Consider the following 21,800-nt stretch of genomic DNA (forward strand, 5'->3'; position numbering starts at 1 on the left):
GTGCCCTCCGTCTGCGCCGCCCGTCCGCGTCCTCCAGTCGTCGGCGGCACCTCCGTCCGCGCCGCCAGCGCCGTACCTCCGTCCACGCCGTCTGCCCGTGCCGCCCCTCCGTCTGCGCCGCCCGTCCGCGTCCTCCAATCGTCGGCGGCACCTCCATCCGCGCCGCCTGCGCCTCTAACTTCCTTCATCGCAGGTCAGTACTGCGTGGATCAACTGAATTGCTTATATCTTCTGAATACTTGGTGCGTGGGAAGTGCTTAGTAGCCACTGCATCTTTGAACCAATTGGCACTGATTTGTCTTGTGATTGGTGATATGAAAGGATACAAATTGCGAATCATAAAACCCACCAGGTAGCAACATAAGAGAACTTAGTAAATCCTTACATTGCCAAAATAATTCCTGCCTTACTAGCTACCAATAGAGTACAAAGTGCAGCAGCCAAAATAATTCCTACCTTACTAGCTACCAGGACACCACCATTCAGAATGTGTTAACATCTATGTCATTAACAATAGGAGCTGTCAGCAGATTGGTGAAACTTTCCATGAACTCATATTTTGCAGTGCTTGCTTCCTTCGGTTTTGGTATTGGTTTGGTCTTTTTTGCAGATTTTTTTGAGACAACCTTCTTTACTGAACTAGTCTGTGATGGTATGTTCTCCTTTTCTCCCTGCTGGCTGATGGGACAATCTTCTCTTTCTTTTTTTGCTGTGGTCGCAGATGGTGTTTTCCTCCTCCTCTTGTGTTGCCTCTCAAGGAAACCTAATTTTCTTTTAGAGCCTTTCTTCTCAACCTCTTTTTTCTTCATACGTGCAACACTCAACAATTCATTTGATGTTTGAGTCACTTGTGTACCACTCAACGATTCATTTGATGATTGAGCCACCTGGACATGGCATCTGTCTTCAACATTAGTTGTGCGTGCACCCAATAGTTCCTTCACTTGCTTAGTAGCACTAATAAGTGCATTCTCGATGACAATACAACATTCTTCAGAGTTGGCTGCTAGAGTTGCCAACTCACAACACATGTGTATAAGAAAATTGTATCGGGTGATGGCATCCAACTTTGGATTTTCAACTACAGTCCGTCCACAACAATCTTCGATGGATCATGACCGTGCTTCTCTTGTCCATCGCTTCAAAATGTAGTGTGCCGGCAACAACTTGATATTCATTAAATCAAGAACTTTCAAAGCATGAGCACACAAAATTCCTACTCTCAAACTTCCCACAACTACATGAAGCCGTTTGTTGGTGATTGTCTCCAACAATTTTGTATTCTTCTTCAAATGTTGCATATTGCCCATCAATAAGCCTTCCAATCTTAACCATGTATTCATTGTCTCCAGGTAGCATATGAGCACTTGCTGCCATTGACCTCCCATATTCGGTTTGAAAAGCTTCAAATATAGCAGGAGTATAAAGACTACTGACTTGTTGCAACATTGGTGTGGGGATTTTGATTCTAGGTAGACTCTTCCTAGACTCGTACTCTGAATTTATCTCAGTGTCTCTTTTCACTTTCACGGCTCTTTCAAAATGATGAAAAAAGCGGTTGATATCTAAATCTGACTTGAGATGATTCTTGAGGTCATTGTTCAAACTTTCACTCAGTTGTGTGCTTCGCATTCCCAAAGTGAAAGCATCTCTCATAAAACATTCTGCCCACTTCTCCTTTACCTTATAAATACTATCCATCCAAGTTTGCTTTTTCACCTTGGTTCTCATAACATTAAAAGCATCTTCAAATGTTTCTCGGTCTTCGTATTCAAACATACAAGCACTGAAATCTTTGAGAAGAGATGATTCATTTTCCTCATTATCTCCCTCATCCACATCGTCTTTGTTGTCTTCACTATTCTCTTTGCTGGGTAGGTGCTTGATAGCATTTTGCATAATGTGGAAAGTGCACAGCCCATGTATTGACTCTGAAAAAATATGCCCAACTGCCTTCCCCATAGCACTATCTTGGTCAGTAAATATGGTGCGTGGCTGCTTCTGGTTATGTACCGACAAGAAGGCATGAAATAGCCATTTGAAAGATTCGAATGTCTCGTCATAGAGAAGTGAAGCACCAAATACTACTGTTTCTCTGAATTGATTGAATCCAACAAACACACCAAATGGCCTGTACTCTTTATTTGTCCCAAAAGTAGTGTCAAAGGTCATAACATCACCAAAATGAGCATAATCTATAATCATTTTGGCATCAGCCCAGAATATATTTGTTATTTGTTCCTCACTGTCCAACTGTATAACAAATTGAAAGGAAGGATTCTCAATGGCTTTGTCTTGAAAATACTTCAACATACTTCTAGCCTCACCATACTTCAATTCGCTTTGGCGCTTTGTTCGCAAGTGGTTCTTGTGATCTACGCGTGTGTAAGTTAAACCAGCTGATCCACCAACACGTCGACTAGCAAATTCATGAGCATTTTTTGGTGCAATACCAGAGTCATCAGCTATTTCAATTTCAAAAGCTTGCACTTTAGAGATCCTTCTTTGTGATGGCAACAAGTGGCATGCTTCTGGCAGCTGAAGCATGTGATTATGTTCAAGACAAAGATCATATATTTCATAATTTCCGACTTCACGGTCTATTGTAAGAGACATACGAACCTCACAATCAGTTCTAATTTCAGCTCGGCCTGTCTTAGTTAGGTTGTCTCTTTTATCTGCAGACTTCTTCCCCTCTTTGAAACATACATATCTGCATGAAGTCACTACACCATCAAATTTACTCCGATTTGTAAACCTCTTTCTAACACTGAATCCCATTCTTCCTCCATAGTACCTCCAAAAGTCCCATGCCTCATCCAAATTATCGAATTTCATGCCAAGTTGAGGTTTCCAGCGAGGTGTGACATTTGCCCTATAAAATAAACAAGTAAATATTATTCTAACTAATCCATACAAAAGAAAGAGGAGAGGTGCAGATTTGTTTCATGATATAATTGCTACATAGTGACACCAACAAGAACTGGTTTAACATGTGCAACTCCTACTGAAAAGATCCATAAAAAGCAAAACTTACTTGTCTGGATCTTGATTCTCCATTGATCAGCCTCTAAATTCTGATTTTGATGTTGTATTTGATCAGGCCAGGTGCTTGTTGTGCTGATGCTCCAAAAGAGAAAAGGAAAAGAGCATTTTGGATGTGCTGATGCTCCAAAAGAGAAGAGGAGAAAAGCAGTATTGCTGTGCTGGGAGTGGCAGATGCTCCAAAAGAGAAGAGGAAAAGAGAAAAAGTGAGGTGCAGTACAAACAGTGGAGGGAAAAGTGGAGAAGAAGTGGAGGGAAGCAACTCACGGGTGTGGTTTTGGCGCCAAGCTGGGTGACTTTTCCCTCCAAAAGAGAAGAAAGAGAAAGAGCAGGTCACGTGCATGAGAAGGGAGAGGTGTTGTGTGTCCGTTTTCTGAAGGGATGTCTAGCCCTGACTTCGCTCTGTAATGTTAGAGGATCCGGCTCCCACCCCTTGTAGCACCCGCCACATTCGTCCCCCACCCCGATTCGGTCGAGTTCTTGCCACCGGCGACTATAAATCAGCGAATCTACGACCGCCGCCGGATTCGACGCACCTAGTGTCTATTATTCTTTCAATACACATTGTATACTCGTCTTATACACATGTATCATTTTTTATACACGTTGAACACTTCTAAATTACATGATGTACACTTTTTAAAATATATATTTTTGAACATTTTTTGTATACATGTTAAACATTTTTCAAATACATGTTGAATATTTTGAATGGCATGAGTTTTTTTCATAAACTACGCAAATATTTTTTATATTGTATACACATTTTTTAAAACATCACAAATAAAATTTTGAAACATGTTACATTTTTCATAAAATATAACATACATTTTTTCTGATCGGCATGCAACACTTTTTTTGAATTACATGAACAGTTCTTAAGATGTCACGACATTTTTTTGAAACGCATGAACTTTTTTTAAATGTCATGTTCATTTTTTCAATTATGTCAATTTTTTTATATTGTGCAAATATTTTTTTAAAATGCCACAAATATTTTTTTGGATGATATCAACACTATTTTTTGAATCATGTGATGGATGTTTTTAAAAATTTATAAGAAAATATTTTTCTGTTTTAGAAACATAAGTAAAAGTAATGAAAGAATAGAAGAAGAAAAACACACACGGGAGAGCCAGCCCCCCCCCCCCCCCTCCCTCGTGTGTTGGGCCGCCTCATTTAGGGGGCGCCTAAGCGAGTGCATCATTTAGCTCACAACAGTCGAGAAATAGCAGCACCTCTTCTTGCTGCTCTCCCAAGAGGCCATCTCAACTTCTTTTTCAACTCCTTGTTCATGGTGGGGTTCCTTCTCAATGCTTCCCCAACAGTACCTAGGCACACATAGAGCTCCGAATTGAAATAGCAATCATGCGTCATTCAAATGCATAGGAAGCTCACAGAGGAGTGAATTCAGCTCGGTTTGAATGGCACGTGCATGTGCTCAAGTCATGAGCCCACGTGAGCCCATGGTGATATCTATGGGATGCTCCGCGTCATCAATATCCTATCACAAGACCGTAACCTAACTTGTACTCACTACATCTCTGAAAAGAAGACTTATAACTTTTGGCTGAAGTCAAACAGTGCAAAGTTTGACAAAATTTATATAGAAAAACATATCAAGAAGTGCAACACCAAATGAATATTATTATTTTTATATTATACTAGCAAAAAAGGCCCGTGCGTTGCAACGGGTGATCACAATGAACCCAATTGTGATCAATCCCAAGATGATGCACTGATCCACCACCTAACGCACTATCTATGTAGGCTAGCATTAACTGGCAAACTCATGTGGAATCAGTTATCATAGATGGATATCATAATAGATAACGACCAACAGATGAAGAGGTTAAAAATATCACTCTAAGGCCGGCTCCAACACGAGAGCATTTAGAATCCTGAGCAAATTAAGATGCACAATCATACGGCCCTTGCAGCTACATTGCGTATATTTTTTTTTAGTCTGACTCTAAGTTATGTGTTGATACCAGGAAAGTAGTCGGGACGATGCAAAATCTACGAGGATTTTATTCCTAGTGCCTGCATTGTACGTGCCCTAACCACGTTTCAAGTGGCAACAATTTTAATTTTCTAAAAAAAAAGACTTGACTTTTCTGAACTCTTCTTGATCATCTACACCCATATGGCAGGGAGCCTCCCAAAGCTCGGAAGAAAAGAGCAATCGCGGTGAGGCAACATATGTTTGTTCCGTCGTGGACATCTTCGAGTGTTTAATAATTCATTTAAAGTATTTTACAAAATTACCAAAATATTTGAATTCTAATGATTTTGATTATGTAGTTTTTTTTCTAATGGTAGGTTTGCTCTATTTGGAGGACGCGGCTAATCTGCACCCGAGCTCATATGCTCCCACATGAACAGTAAAATCGAAAAAAATTCAAAAAAATTCAAAAAATTCCAAATCTTTTTTGAGAGAAACATTACAAAAGTTCTAAGTGCCTGCAAAAATTCGTCATGAAATCACATTCCTAGAAGGCGTGGCAAAAAAAAACAAAAATAGTACTCTGAAAAAGCTACTTTCAAATGCATTTTGAATCACTGAATTTGTTTTTTTTGCCACACCTTACAGGAATGTAATTTCATGATGAATTTTTGCAGGCACTTACAACTTTTGTCAATGTTTCTCTTAAAAAAAATTTGGAATTTTTTGAATTTTTTTCGATTTTTTTTTCAATTTTACTGTTCTTGCGGGAGCATATGAGCTCGGGTGCAGAATGGACTTTTTGCTATTTGGAAGATTATATTTCATTCTCAATATTTTCTTTTTGCACTATTAAGTTTTGGTCCAAACACAAGAAAATATTATAACTCCCGTGCGGCTGAGCGGCCTACACGTACCTACACGTACACCCATCAGGCCCATCACTTATACCTCCACGGCTCCACCGCTGGTTTAACCATTCGTCTCCATCGCTGGCTTATCCATTCGCCCCCACCAAGATGCATCTGCATCCATCTGGAGCCGGATCCTCTAACATTACAGAGCGAAGTCAGGGCTAGACATCCCTTCAGGAAACAGACACACAACACCTCTCCCTTCTCATGCACGTAACCTGCTCTTTCTCTTTCTTCTCTTTTGGAGGGAAAAGTCACCCAACTTGGCGCCAAAACCACACCCATGAGTTGCTTCCCTCCACTTCTTCTCCACTTTCCCCTCCACTGTTTGTACTGCACCTCACTTTTTCTCTTTTCCTCTTCTCTTTTGGAGCATCTGCCACTCCCAGCACAGCAATACTGCTTTTCTCCTCTTCTCTTTTGGAGCATCAGCACATCCAAAATGCTCTTTTCCTTTTCTCTTTTGGAGCATCAGCACAACAAGCACCTGGCCTGATCAAATACAACATCAAAATCAGAATTTAGAGGCTGATCAATGGAGAATCAAGATCCAGACAAGTAAGTTTTGCTTTTTATGGATCTTTTCAGTAGGAGTTGCACATGTTAAACCAGTTCTTGTTGGTGTCACTATGTAGCAATTATATCATGAAACAAATCTGCACCTCTCCTCTTTCTTTTGTATGGATTAGTTAGAATAATATTTACTTGTTTATTTTATAGGGCAAATGTCACACCTCGCTGGAAACCTCAACTTGGCATGAAATTCGATAATTTGGATGAGGCATGGGACTTTTGGAGGTACTATGGAGGAAGAATGGGATTCAGTGTTAGAAAGAGGTTTACAAATCGGAGTAAATTTGATGGTGTAGTGACTTCATGCAGATATGTATGTTTCAAAGAGGGGAAGAAGTCTGCAGATAAAAGAGACAACCTAACTAAGACAGGCCGAGCTGAAATTAGAACTGATTGTGAGGTTCGTATGTCTCTTACAATAGACCGTGAAGTCGGAAATTATGAAATATATGATCTTTGTCTTGAACATAATCACATGCTTCAGCTGCCAGAAGCATGCCACTTGTTGCCATCACAAAGAAGGATCTCTAAAGTGCAAGCTTTTGAAATTGAAATAGCTGATGACTCTGGTATTGCACCAAAAAATGCTCATGAATTTGCTAGTCGACGTGTTGGTGGATCAGCTGGTTTAACTTACACACGCGTAGATCACAAGAACCATTTGCGAACAAAGCGCCAAAGCGAATTGAAGTATGGTGAGGCTAGAAGTATGTTGAAGTATTTTCAAGACAAAGCCATTGAGAATCCTTCCTTTCAATTTGTTATACAGTTGGACAGTGAGGAACAAATAACAAATATATTCTGGGCTGATGCCAAAATGATTATAGATTATGCTCATTTTGGTGATGTTATGACCTTTGACACTACTTTTGGGACAAATAAAGAGTACAGGCCATTTGGTGTGTTTGTTGGATTCAATCAATTCAGAGAAACAGTAGTATTTGGTGCTTCACTTCTCTATGACGAGACATTCGAATCTTTCAAATGGCTATTTCATGCCTTCTTGTCGGTACATAACCAGAAGCAGCCACGCACCATATTTACTGACCAAGATAGTGCTATGGGGAAGGCAGTTGGGCATATTTTTTCAGAGTCAATACATGGGCTGTGCACTTTCCACATTATGCAAAATGCTATCAAGCACCTACCCAGCAAAGAGAATAGTGAAGACAACAAAGACGATGTGGATGAGGGAGATAATGAGGAAAATGAATCATCTCTTCTCAAAGATTTCAGTGCTTGTATGTTTGAATACGAAGACCGAGAAACATTTGAAGATGCTTTTAATGTTATGAGAACCAAGGTGAAAAAGCAAACTTGGATGGATAGTATTTATAAGGTAAAGGAGAAGTGGGCAGAATGTTTTATGAGAGATGCTTTCACTTTGGGAATGCGAAGCACACAACTGAGTGAAAGTTTGAACAATGACCTCAAGAATCATCTCAAGTCAGATTTAGATATCAACCGCTTTTTTCATCATTTTGAAAGAGCCGTGAAAGTGAAAAGAGACACTGAGATAAATTCAGAGTACGAGTCTAGGAAGAGTCTACCTAGAATCAAAATCCCCACACCAATGTTGCAACAAGTCAGTAGTCTTTATACTCCTGCTATATTTGAAGCTTTTCAAACCGAATATGGGAGGTCAATGGCAGCAAGTGCTCATATGCTACCTGGAGACAATGAATACATGGTTAAGATTGGAAGGCTTATTGATGGGCAATATGCAACATTTGAAGAAGAATACAAAATTGTTGGAGACAATCACCAACAAACGGCTTCATGTAGTTGTGGGAAGTTTGAGAGAGTAGGAATTTTGTGTGCTCATGCTTTGAAAGTTCTTGATTTAATGAATATCAAGTTGTTGTCGGCACACTACATTTTGAAGCGATGGACAAGAGAAGCACGGTCAGGATCCATCAAAGATTGTTGTGGACGGACTGTAGTTGAAAATCCAAAGTTGGATGCCATCACCCGATACAATTTTCTTATACACATGTGTTGTGAGTTGGCAACTCTAGCAGCCAACTCTGAAGAATGTTGTATTGTCATCGAGAATGCACTTATTAGTGCTACTAAGCAAGTGAAGGAACTATTGGGTGCACGCACAACTAATGTTGAAGACAGATGCCATGTCCAGGTGGCTCAATCATCAAATGAATCGTTGAGTGGTACACAAGTGACTCAAACATCAAATGAATTGTTGAGTGCTGCACGTCTGAAGAAAAAAGAGGTTGAGAAGAAAGGCTCTAAAAGAAAATTAGGTTTCCTTGAGAGGCAACACAAGAGGAGGAGGAAAACACCATCTGCGACCACAGCAAAAAAAGAAAGAGAAGATTGTCCCATCAGCCAGCAGGGAGAAAAGGAGAACATACCATCACAGATTAGTTCAGTAAAGAAGGTTGTCTCAAAAAAATCTGCAAAAAAGACCAAACCAATACCAAAACCGAAGGAAGCAAGCACTTCAAAATATGAGTTCATGGAAAGTTTCACCAATCTGTTGACAGCTCTTATTGTTAATGACATAGATGTTGACACATTCTGAATGGTGGTGTCCTGGTAGCTAGTAAGGTAGGAATTATTTTGGCTGCTGCACTTTGTACTCTATGTTCTGAATGTTCCAAATGTTCTGAATGGTGGAGTATTGGTAGCTAGTAAGGCAGGAATTATTTTGGCAATGTAAGGATTTACTAAGTTCTCTTATGTTGCTACCTGGTGGGTTTTATGATTCGCAATTTGTATCCTTTCATATCACCAATCACAAGACAAATCAGTGCCAATTGGTTCAAAGATGCAGTGGCTACTAAGCACTTCCCACGCACCAAGTATTCAGAAGATATAAGCAATTCAGTTGATCCACGCAGTACTGACCTGCGATGAAGGAATTTAGAGGCGCAGGCGGCGCGGATGGAGGTGCCGCCGACGATTGGAGGACGCGGACGGGCGGCGCAGACGGAGGGGCGGCACGGGCAGACGGCGTGGACGGAGGTACGGCGCTGGCGGCGCGGACGGAGGTGCCGCCGACGACTGGAGGATGCGGACGGGCGGCGCAGACGGAGGGCACGCGAGCGGACGGCCGGCGCGGACGGAGGAGCGGCGCTGGCGGGCTGCGCGGACGGGCGAGTTCGGCGAATCGCGGCGGCGCGGGCGAGGACTGGGCGGTGCCAGCGCCCAGCGGTGGCAGAGGAGTCGGAAGAGTTTTTTTTCTTTTTTCTTTTTTTTAGCGACTCCGCGTCCGTTTCCTGAAGGGATGTCTAGCCTTGACTTTGCTCTGTAATGTTAGAGGATCCGGCTCCCAAGGGGTGGCCCGTGGCATGTCGTGGCCAGTGGAGGCAACTAGGGCCGGAGTGCATGCGGCGCGGGGTTGGGTGGATGTGGCCGCCGGTGAAGGGGATCACTTATTATGGTGGGTGGGCAGCTGAGTATATATAAGAGTTAGGCTGGCCAAAGAGGATAACTTTTACTCCTCTAAAAGTTTGAGGGGATCGGCTAAGTGCAGTTACCCCTACACAACCGCACACCTTACTGGCAACAACGCTCTATCTCACCGCTGTGACATCTGTGCACCTCCACCGTCGCGAGCTGCACTACCACCTGGGACCGTGGCACGGCGATAGGGGGCGAGTGGTCGCAGGCTGCTTGGGCCCGGCGGGTGTGACAGTGCCGGACAAGGCAGCAGACCACGCTAGCGATGACCGTCGCCACCGCCACGACCACTCCCAAGGCCACCGCCACGCCATGCAGGCGGCTTAGGAAGGGCTATTAAGTTGTGACCCAAATTCATATAATGTATAAAGGCTACGCCCCGTGCCAGGGACGCATCGAACCTTTTTGGCGCTCCTATTCCTTGCTGCAGCCATGACCCCTTTCTCTCACGTTTGTGCACAATCTTTATCTTTCTCTCCATCCCTTTATACAAGTTCTGCTCACAAACTGTTAGTGGATTTAGCTGGTAGAATGGGACTAAAGTTAGGATGTAATAGTAATGAGATAAATACCACAGTAGATGTGGTTCGGAAATTGGAGCAATCTAGAATTGATCTATTTATGTCCAGTAAAGTAGTAGAGATGTAGAAGAATCTAATTCTAGTACTCTTTTGCATGATATACCTGAAGACAGTGAACATGAATATGATTGCAAAGATAGCGACGGCGACAATTTGATTAGAATTATTTTTTGTTTGGGAGGGAATAGCGCTGGTAGATTCAGTAGAGTAGAAGTAAGGGTTCATAGAATTCCTGTAGAGAGTAAGAAAGGTACGGGTAGAGGAAGTAGAAGGATATAATTGTGTTGTGCTCTTTTTTTTTGTTTATCGCTTTTTCATCTGGTTTTTCATATGGTCTTAATGACCCTGGAAAAAAAAAGAATTTTGTTATCAATTGTGTTCATGAATATAAGTTGCGCTTTTGGGATTCATGGAGACTAAGAAACATAATTATGATGCGCGCGGGGGGGGGGGGGGGGGGGGGGGGAAGGGGGTTTGCGGGGTTTATGGTGTGCGGGGGGAGGGGGGCGGTAGCCTCCCGGTATGGATCTGTATCGAACCTTTTTGGTGCTCCTATTCTTTGTTGTGGACATGACCCCTTCCTCTTGCGTTTGTGCACACTTTTTATCTTTCTATCCATCTCTTTAAGTTCTGCACCAATTTATAAATAACAACATCACTACTCAACAAGTTCTGAATTTTAGAACTGCAAGGTGAACACAAATTGCAACGAATCGATTTTGTCTACCAGAACTGCAATAACTGCAGGGTTGTCCTAGACATATATCTCAAATTACGAGGAAGATGACAGAGAAAAATGAAGGGGTTCTAGATAAATTGGACTTTGGGAATGAAGATAAAGAGAATCATGAAGTGGAGGACAGTCTGATAGGATATGACAGAGAAGCTTGCTATGTTAGGGCATCTCCAGTGGGAACCTGCAAATTTCCTTCCGCATCCGTCTGCGAACACGGGGGATCAGTCCGCGGGCATGGATGCGGGAGGTTGACATCCAACGCTGCTGCATATATTTCAATTTTTTTTTCAACAAACTGGATGAAATTCATGCAAATACGGCCGGATTTCGTACAAACATGACGGATTTCATACAAACATGCGGATTTAACTATATTTAGAACCCAAAAAATACCTGCCCCCTGTGACGGCGGCGCCCGGTATCCAAGCCCATGTCATCCTCCTTCCGCCGTCTCTATGAGCACCGACGATAAGACCGATGAAGTGAAGATGCGGCCTCCGGCGAGGAAGAGTAGAACACGAGAGACAGATCGGCCCACATGGGACACCAGGCCCCATCGCCTCATGTGGCCTACTCATCCTCGGAGAAGTCGCGCCTTGTCCGTCACCGGTGGACATGAGGTCCACGAGGGAAATGGTGGCGCCTTGGCTGTCGTCGTCCCACCGGGCCGGCTAATGGTTCGTTGGCGGCGTGTAGCAGGCATAGCTAGCGATGTTCTCCTCCACAATCGCCTGCTGCTGCGCCTCCACGGCCGTCGCTTCCAGACGAGCGGCGCCTTGAGCGCGGACGGCATCGTAGATGGCACGGTGCTCCGCGATGAAATTTGGGTTCGCCACGGCCTCCTCGCTCGCACGCTCGTCTAGATCTGGCCCTCCTCCCGGTTTGCAGGAGACATTGCGTCCGAACCGCTCCGCAGACCGATATAGGTCGGTATTGAATTGGCTTCCGCGGTCCGGACAACGTGGTCCAGGCAGTTGTGGGAGGCTTACGCGTCCGTTTGAAGATGCGCTTAGTGAGGACATGGGATTCAGTACACAGGGGATTGTCGATATGTTTGGCGGAGAGCCATCTGCTGAGACCGGGGAAGTTGCGGTACCTGACAAGAGGCGTACTGCGGAAGCGCTTTGTTGACTTAAATATGTGTGTGTACTTACAAATAATGTAAGAGAGGCAAAAGAAAAGAGGGGGCTGTGGAAGAGAGAAGGCTAAGTGACAGAAATGTGAGGGACAAAGCAAGGTGCCATTTATCTATACACAAATATTTTTTGTTAATGCAAGATTTTTCTTAACACGTAATTTTGGTGCATGTTCAAACGAACAAAACTGTTTACCAAATTACCAGTGGCGGAGCTACGCTAAAATCCTTGGGCGGGCACAGGCCAGATTAAAGCTAACCTTAATAACTTTTCTATTAAAAGCCTCTTAATCTTCACTATTTGGTGCTATGCTGGGCGGGCCATGGCCGGGTTTTGCCCCAACGTAGCTCCGCCACTGCAAATTACCATTAGGTTTTCTTTTTTTTGAGAAGAACCAAATTACCATTAGGTTATCGGTTCAAATTATATATGTGTTTCCAAAGTTATATTAATCTTAGCCCCCGTTCTATTTCTCTTTCTTACTAATATATAGTCCAGTTTTGTTTTACATTTTGTAAGATATATGGTCCACTTTTTCTTTGTACAGCGGTGTGCATCACATGGCATTAGTGATCCACAGTGATGCGTCTGTATAACCATTTGAATATTTAGCAGTGCTTTCACTTAATCCATGTGAGCTGAATGATGCACTCACCTTAGGCGCCCCCTAAATGGGTCTGCCCAGCATGTGTTTTTTTCTTCTATTCTTTCATTACTCTTACTCGTATTTCTAAATTGATACCATTCAGAAATGAACATGAGATTTAAAAAAATCATGTGTTTCCAAAAAATGCCGTGACATTTTAAAAATTGTTCACATAATTCAAAAAAATGTTGCATACCATTTGAAAAAATGTACGTTAGATTTTATGAAAAATGTTACGTGTTTCAAAATTTTGTTTCTAATATTTTTCCAAATGTGTATACAATATAAAAATTCACATAGTTTAGAAAAAAGTTTCATGCCATTCAAAAATGTTTAACATGTATACAAAAAAATGTTCAAAAACATATACTCCGTCCTATCCTTAGTACAACTTTAGTACAAAGTTGAACTAAAGGAGCGTCAATTAATATGGATTAGAGAGACTAACTTTTTTTTAAATGTACATCATGTAATTTAAAACATGCTCAACATGTATAAAAGAATGTTACATGTGTAAGAAAAATGTACTATGTGTATTAAAAGAATAGTAGACATGTGTTAAAAAGGAAAAGGGGTGAAAAGATAAGGAAAACCCGTGAAAACCTAAGAAAGAAGAAAAAACAAATAAACCGATGAAAGGCAATGAAAAGCAATAAGAAAAACACATTTCTTTGGGGGGGGGGGGGGGGGGATAAATAGGCAAGAAATAGCCTCGACTAAAAAAAGTAGGCAAGAAATAGCTTGGCTAAAAAAAATAGCCAGGAAATAGCGTGACACTCATGAATGGATTTCATTCGGAATTACTGCACCTACGATCTTTCCAGTCTGATTTTTGTGCAATGATCAGATGGATGGCTGTGGCCTTTGATAGGTGAATACTGACTGTGATTGCATAGTACCATAATTGCACTAAAAAAATCGTTTCACTTGCTATTACGGTGTTAGATCCTTTTGTCAGATAGAACTCATCGTTTTCGACAAAACGTTCATACACTGCAATGGAATCATGGATGCAACCTTTGCATCTCGCCAAGAAAAACCCTCTTGCAGGCTGCTGCGGCGTTGCAGTGAGATTCTGGTATGCAACACTGAGCATTCTAGAAATCTTGGATATTACTGTTGGGTCATTGTTCATCGCCACTTTCATCGTCGTCGTCGCCGTATGCAGCCAGAGAGCCAAGCACGCTGCTCTTGGTGTCACCTTGTGGCTCACGGTTTGTATCATGCCCATTCGAAGGCACCAACTCCTTGGGAGCGGGCTTACATTCCAAGTCAGATTTTGCCTTCTTGGCTCGTGGCTTCACGGAAACTGTAATATTTCTCAGGAACTCAGGCTGGCTCCTCTTCGGAGGTGGCTTAGGCTTGCTTTCCTGAAGAAGAGTGGATATATATAAAAACAAAGATGAAAACCAGGACAATTTGGTTGAAGAAATGTTTCGTTTGCCTCTGCCATCATGATAGGGAATGCAAATATAGCAACTGGCTACATGTGCAATATCTAAAATGTAATTTTCGCCTGGCATGAAATTAAATATGCTTTCGTGTTGTAGCCTACCTCAGGCATAGAGACTGTAGGCATCTCACCAAGTTCATGAGCAATAGTGGACTGGGCAGCTACGGCCTCCTGAAGGGAAAAACACATTCGTTAGGTATGCCATGTGAGTGAGTCACGCTTGGGCCGCTTGGCAGACCATATACCACCAAAGTATAGTTACAACCCTAATTGTAGCAAGCAAGCCTGCCTTCCTATCCTGCCTACCCACATTCTTGTGATGTTGAAACAACTGCTGAACATTACAGGCTTATTAAGACAAAGCATAGAATCAGGTGTGGATGATAAAAGGCTCCACTATCTGCTGTTTTCAGATGATAGCTAGATACCCACATGACCAAAATTTCTCCACATTCACATCGTGTCTTTTTTATCTGTTAACGAATGAATGCTAGACGGACAATAATGCACCCATATGCAACCAGTCAAAGCGTATAAATCAGATTTCATGTTTTATTGTATTTTCTACAGAAAGACACAAACATTTGCAGTATTGAAAATAAGGGCAATACACACAACTTGTTACTCCCTCCGTACATTGTTTTTTAGACTTACCATAAGTCTAAAAAATGTCTTATATTAATGAACAGAGGAACTAGTAATATTACTCACGTGGAAACTACGGAGTTGTTCAGCTTCTTCATTGGCCACCTGCTGGTCATATTCTCTCCTTGACTGCACCATCGTAAATTGAATAGAGTAAGATGTTGCATGGCAGCACAAGATACAGACTACATTAACAGTTAACATACTTGAAATCTCATGTTTTATGTCCAAAATTCTTATTTATTCAAATATCAAATAGCCAAAGACCAGCACTAGAGTGCTACTAACTTGAAATATGATAAACAAGCTACTCAGCCATTTTACTGCAGACAATTCACTACTTTTCAGTTTTAAGAATTTCCATATGACAATTGTTAAGTCCGAAGACCAATTATTGTCATGAATTGGAAAGAAGGATCCTCTTGAGGAAAATAGCAGCACATATTTTCCATACCTCCTTCACCCAAAATCGTACCCAAGGTAAATAATGAAGTCGTGGTCTCTTGTAATATTATTCACCAAAGTTGCAAATAATAATGCTACCTTTTCTTAATAATGTTCAGCATGGTTACCCAAAGAAGGTGAATACTAAATTGGTCTTAGAAACCAAATTCATCTCTAAAGAATATGTGGTTGATTTATGTTGAAACTCAAGAAATATTTGTGGTTGCAGTAAATGATCAACAAAATACTATTTTCAATAATGTGGTTGCTAGTTTAATTCTAACCACGCAAAAAGGGTTAAATCCTAAGGTGGTTGGCTGGTATCCTGTACTTCTGTCTTAATATAGGATGTGCCTTAGGTGTTTGCTCTCTGATGTAGTGTGTGCTATCACAAACTTAGGACACCTGGTCACTAGAGAATGGATAATGACGGCACTAATGGTACCGACATGAAGCTTAATCAGTCTCACTCTAAACTAAAGCCTGTTTTCAGTTCAGTTAGGATCTAAGATGGTTATGTTTTTAGTTCTTATTAGTTTTGTTCCAGTTGGGTAGGCCTGCAGGTTTGAAAAACTGCTAGGAAGCTATTTCCCTCTTTCTATTGTAAAAGGAAGGGTGAAAGGGATGCAGATTGACAGACTAGTTTACTGTGACTTGTACAAAAAAAGACAAAATTCAAGAACTAGTATAGTAATTAGTAAATATATGTGCACAATTTTGTCCCTTTTTTCACAACCCATGATCTTATATTTACATGCAAATACATAATGTTATACTACTTTTTTTCAAGCAACCGGCAGGAGCAGTGCCTTTTCATTCAGAAGGGGGAAATATATAAAGGTCATACTATCTATTACAGTGGTATACTATAAATTACATCCATAATTTATTTCAGTTTTGAGATAGTCAAAGCATGCAACTAGTTGTGGACTCTTGTTTCCCTGGGGAAAAGACCTCTCCGAAGCAATGCAAAGGTCAAAGCAGCATTATACCCAAAAAAACTACACCAATATTATGTAAATAAATAGTCTTGATAATAGATATGTAATGGATGCAAAGATATAGACAAGCCTGCCAACCACGATGATCAGAGAATACAGTATAAACTGGATCCAGCCACACAATTCGTGTGTGCCTCAACCCTCTTAGGGCCTGTTCGGATCCCCAGGGATCAGACGGGATCGACGCCCAATCCCCATGGATCAACCAGGATCAACCCCGCCGGGTATGTATCCCTGCTCACACCTAAAAACATGTTCGGTTAATCCCTCTCAGGATCCCATCCAGCCTCTATTCCCCCGCAATTGTGTCCATCCCGGTCATGGTTGTGTTATTTGGATGCAGATGTTTATGTTTGGTACAACAGCACTGGAACACTTCATGGATCGTGTAATAGAGTGGCCACTGTACTGCAATCACATATTGCAGATTTCACATCTTCGAGCTACTCATGCTGAAATTGTCTCTCTAATCAAGGGAGCCTTTGCCAGGATTTCATCAAGACAAAACGAGCCCAATGTTAACTTGCTTTCTACAGAGTAGCATGCTTTCATCAATTGAAACCATGGAGGTAACTCGTCACAAGAAGAAAAGGGTAAATAATTTTTGGCAACCGTAAAATATCTTTGGGGCAACTGTTAAATTGGAACTGAAGGTGGGATGGCCCTGGGGAATGTATTGTTTGGCATTTTGTTAGGATAATAAGATCCTGCCACTTGCTTACTGTTTTGATATGCTTTACTGCTGCCTAATCCCTTTTCCTCATTGAGATGGTTGGATTTATTTAGACTTCTGGACCATCATGGCAGTATAATATGGAAGCCCAGGCAAAAGAATTTAATAAAGTGCTTCAGGAACAATATTATCCTTGGTTTGCACAATAGATGGTCATGAAAAGGTACCATAACCATTTGTTTCGTTTCTTTTTTGCACCAGTTTTTCGAACCTTGAAGCACTAGTTGCATGTTTATCTTTGCATGGCAAGAATCGAGCCAATTTTTCATGATTTGTAGCTGAAAGTCTTTGACAAACTTAATTCAAGATCCTTGAGTAAGGAGATGCTGAGAAGCTACATATGAGAACAGCAAGGGTATGGTCACCCTAATTTGTCTACTTTCTCTGCCTTGAGAGTAAAACAAGTTTGTTGAACCTTAAGATTTTCTTATCCCGGTTTCACTAAGATCAGATCTTATCAAATCTAGTTCTGAGGAACACTCCTTACTAAAAATGTGCGGGCAGTTGGTTAGGAAAACTTACCATTGGAAGGAAGCATGCATAGCTAAGGTCTTGGGTGACAAAATGGTTGTACAAACTGTTTCACTTGTTGTACAAGTTAACTCAAACCCTGGCACCTCTGCGGTGTATGTTGCTTTTGGCTATATAGTTGCTTTTCATCTTGCTGACACTTGTTGAACATAATTCAGTAGTTTCTCGTGCAGAAAAAATGTCAGCACAACGGTAATCTGGCACTAAAATTAGCTCAATAGATGTGGACAGAGATATTTATTTTGTTCTTACTAGAGAAGCTAGATTCCCTTCTCTGGTTAACTTACGTATTTTTCAGACCAAATTATGTGTATGGAGTTGTGTAGAATTGTGACTTGTATCAACGTGAAGGTTATTCTTATTTTTATCTTTCCTGGAGGTGTCAACGTGTCATGGATGATTTGGACTGGTGTCACTTTCAAATTGCTAGCCATGGATGATTACTGTTTAGCATTGCCACTGTCAAATCCACTTTGACCTCCGGTAACCGAACAAATTTTGAATGGGAGGATTACACACGGATTAGAAACTGAAACCCCAGGGGGGGAAGAGCTCATGGGTCGTCAGTGTGTAGCTTCGTCTCTTCCTAGTGGCTTGCTCACAGTTGAGAGCTCCTTCGACTTCATAGTGAGGCTTAGTGTTTATCTGTGGTGTACTTGGAGTTGTATGGGGCATTGTGGCTGCTCCTTAGCACCTCTGTATCTTGCCTCAGGTGTCTGTGTGGTGTTGGCGTGTTGTACTGTTGGCTGTATGTTGGTCGTTGCTTTATATATAAAGCGGGCGGAGAGCCGAGGGGGTCAACTGAAACCTCGTAGGTGTTGATTCCACCCGGGGAATCAAACCCAAGAACCTAACAATCCCTAAGGTGGTATCAAGGCCAAGGGCAAAAAGGCTTTCGGCAGCTATATGAATGCACTGAGAATGTAGCAAAGAAAACCCTATATTGGTTCAATATTTCAATCTAGAGAGGAAACTGATAGATATACCGTCAGCACTGGTGTGCTGTCCCCTTTAGTGTGACAAGAAGAGTGTCATCAGCAAAGCTTCTGGGTTAATCTTGAATCATTTGCCATTCATGTAACTGTTTTACTCCTACACACTGCTCATCTGAGTGATTAATGTAACCGCACCATATATGTAGATTCGGCTGTGAATGAGAAGTAAGAATTGAGATGCTAAACTAGTCTAGTTAGCTGTAGCGTGTCTCTTTCTTCCCTATACACATTTGCCGGAAACCCTCGAGAACCCTAGCAAAAAAACCACAAAATTCCCCAAATCCCCTTCCGGGAGTGCCATACAAATCGCCAACGATATGTACCTATAGCTCCTACTTTCTAGCTTGAATAATCATTTTTAGTGCTAGCAATATGTTAAATGCTTACCAAAGCCAATTTGTCAAGAAACTCTGTCTCGTCCTCATCCAAAGCCTTTGGGGGTCCTGGATAGAACAATAAAATGATCAGAAAACAAGAAAAAAATTAACTAAACCCTAAATCTTGTGCTTTAGCCCTTTCAATGGAGTTACGGCAACTAGCCGAGAGCAGGTTAGAGAAGGTTGTCCAACAAGACCAAAAGATGTTTACAGTTTATCCCAGGTTCAGGCCAGAACAAGGATATACTCCTCTTTGTTTCAGAAAAGGTACAGGTAAGCCCAACTGTAGATTAACACTAGCATAGACATGCTTTGCTTATCAATAAACACTTTGGGCCGAAGGCTTAGTGTTTGTATTGCAACTCACTTCTTACTTGCTCTAACTGACTGCATCCTTTTAATGGGCATTAAACTTCACATTGCTCGTAGTCTTTCGCAAGATGGGAAGTGGTGCAGTGGGTGGATAACTTACTGTGCTTGAAGCGCTCATTGAACTCGGCATCCTTCTTATCCTTGTTCTCCTGCAGGATCTGCACAGCGTGAACATAAGCACTAGCCATCAGTACGGTCACCGGTAGAGGATTATTGACACAAGCAAATGGGAGCGAAGGCGAGAAAGGAAAAAAAATTAAAAACCTGGAAGAGGGGCTTGTCGCGCTGGGCGGTGCCGTCTTCCACCCGCTCCCCTCTCGACCGCTTCGCCTCGTCGAGCTGCGAAAATTTTCCCCACCCCGCCAAAATCTCAGCAATTTTTTCTAGGTTTTCCGCATCCGACTCTACGCGCTAGGGTAGTGGGCAGGCGGGCAATCGAAAGAGAGGCGGATATTAGGGTACTGTAGCCTTGCCTGCTCCTCGGAGACGAAGCTGACGAGGCGGATGGCCGGCGGAGCAGCCGCCTTGGAGCTCGACGACGTCTCCTCCCAACTCATTCGGACGGCGACGACTCCTCTTCTCCTCCGCCGCGCGGGCTGACGAGGCCTCTGCGAGCCTGCGAGATCCCTAAAACCAGACGAATCACGAGTCTCACTCACAGCCGTTGGATTACGATCTCGTCGATCTCAGGGCTTCTTTGATTTGCATTTTTAACTAGTGGCATTTGATTTTTTTTGCCACTCTTTACTTGGGACTTTGACAATTTGCCACTGCTTACTTTCTAGTATTTGATTTTCTTATATATACGGAAAAGGTAATTGACGAACGGTGTGCATTTAGGAATAGATCCAAAACTTCACGCCTGCATGCCCCGCTTTTTTGCACGGCGTGCCGTTTGCCCTTTTTTTTGCGTCAGTTCACGTTTGGTTTTTCCTACCAGGTACTCAACGGCGGAGCTATGTAGAGAGCTGAGGGGGCTATGGGCCCCGGCCCAGATGAATATTTTTCACCAGGTAGTAGTATTGTAGGCCCATCAAACCATGCACGCACACTTCAGGCACAGAGGGCAACCTGTTTCCGCCTCCACTGTTCGCATCTACTCCCCAGCCACGCTCGCTTCCATGCATGAACCAGCCAACCTACCGTCATGCCGCTGCACTCGCTCGATGCGCCGAAGCCCACTAGCAGCTTGCCCTGACCCGTGCGCTCCGCCAGCGAACACTCCCGGCGTTAAGGAGGGAGGAACAAGGTGCGCCTCAGCCCTTTGACCGTCGTCTCCTGCTCTTTGCCACTGGCCTCCCCGGTCTGGTGCTCGTCCACGCCGGCCGGTCGACCGGCCAGCCGGCCACCCGTCGTCACCGTCCACCCCTCTCAATACGAATTTGTTAACGCTCTATGCGGCTGCGCCCACCCATAAATTGTGTTGCGTATGTACGAGTAGGACAGTGAAATTAGGAAAACATGGGCATCACTAAAATTTTGAATTTCTTGTTGTTTCCTGTATGAGTTTGATTGGTAATTTAGCAATCAGTATGCATGTTCATCTGATCTAATTGGGGATTTCTTGTTTCTTGGGTCACAAATTTGCATGTGTTCTCCCGAGTAGACAGATCAAGTGACCATGGTTAAGGGTAGCAACGGCAAACCAGATTCGATCATTAAAAGACCTGGGGACACTAGGTGGAGTTCTCACACGTTGGTTGTATTCAGTCTTATGAAGTTGGTTAATGCGGTAAATTTTGTTATGTAAAATATGGCTGCTGATAGATAAGTGCTGCCATCAATATGGATAAGTATAAATTTGCTTGAAGTCTACAAGTTCTAGCTTGTTGCGGTTGGTTAATTTTTGTCTTGTCATTGCCCCCCCATATATTCTTGCCAAGATCCGCCACTGCAGGTACTCGTACATGAATTAATTCTGAGTGAAAAATTGCATGCTTTATTTGGGATTGGAACTTAGGTCTCTAGAGTCCCACTGGTCATCTCAACCCAAGGTGAGTGTTGTCCAATTATTCAAAACTAACGCCTTTTGGCATTTTCTACTTTTCTTCTTAGTATAAGAAAGTCTTTTCCTTTTCTTCCCCTAGGTTTGTTTCATGCATCTGTGTCGCACATTACATGGTGAAGGTAGATTGATGTTTGATGGTGTTACGGTCAGGGGTGCCTTATCATATCGAAAGTTGGTCTTAGTAGGACGGCCTAAGGCCCCTAAGTACATTTATGCCCTAAGTCGTCAGCCCGACCTATGGG

At 42.4% G+C, this 21,800-nt stretch overlaps 2 protein-coding genes and 1 pseudogene across 2 annotated transcripts; 1 reads left to right on the forward strand and 2 right to left on the reverse strand.

Annotated features, from left to right (window-relative positions):
* Positions 1-482: 482 nt before the first annotated feature.
* On the reverse strand, positions 483-2,877 carry LOC147978672 (protein FAR1-RELATED SEQUENCE 5-like; annotated as a pseudogene).
* A 3,562-nt stretch (positions 2,878-6,439) lies between these two features.
* On the forward strand, positions 6,440-9,019 carry LOC147978673 (protein FAR1-RELATED SEQUENCE 5-like). The gene is made up of 2 exons (XM_087546449.1): positions 6,440-6,462; positions 6,625-9,019. Exons 1-2 carry the CDS (start codon positions 6,440-6,442, stop codon positions 9,017-9,019), a joined length of 2,418 nt encoding a protein of 805 aa, XP_087402575.1.
* Positions 9,020-13,903: 4,884 nt separating this feature from the next.
* LOC125542976 (NEFA-interacting nuclear protein) lies at positions 13,904-20,205 on the reverse strand. Its single transcript, XM_048706217.2, has 7 exons — positions 20,024-20,205; positions 19,815-19,889; positions 19,651-19,708; positions 19,189-19,244; positions 15,164-15,226; positions 14,555-14,623; positions 13,904-14,369 (listed from the first exon to the last, which is right to left on the reverse strand). Exons 1-7 carry the CDS (start codon positions 20,105-20,107, stop codon positions 14,124-14,126), a joined length of 651 nt encoding a protein of 216 aa, XP_048562174.1. The 5' UTR covers positions 20,108-20,205; the 3' UTR covers positions 13,904-14,123.
* Positions 20,206-21,800: the final 1,595 nt, after the last annotated feature.

This window comes from Triticum urartu, chromosome 3A (genome assembly GCF_056163025.1).
Source record: "Triticum urartu cultivar PI428250 chromosome 3A, HENAU_Tu73, whole genome shotgun sequence".
Taxonomy (NCBI): domain Eukaryota; kingdom Viridiplantae; phylum Streptophyta; class Magnoliopsida; order Poales; family Poaceae; genus Triticum; species Triticum urartu.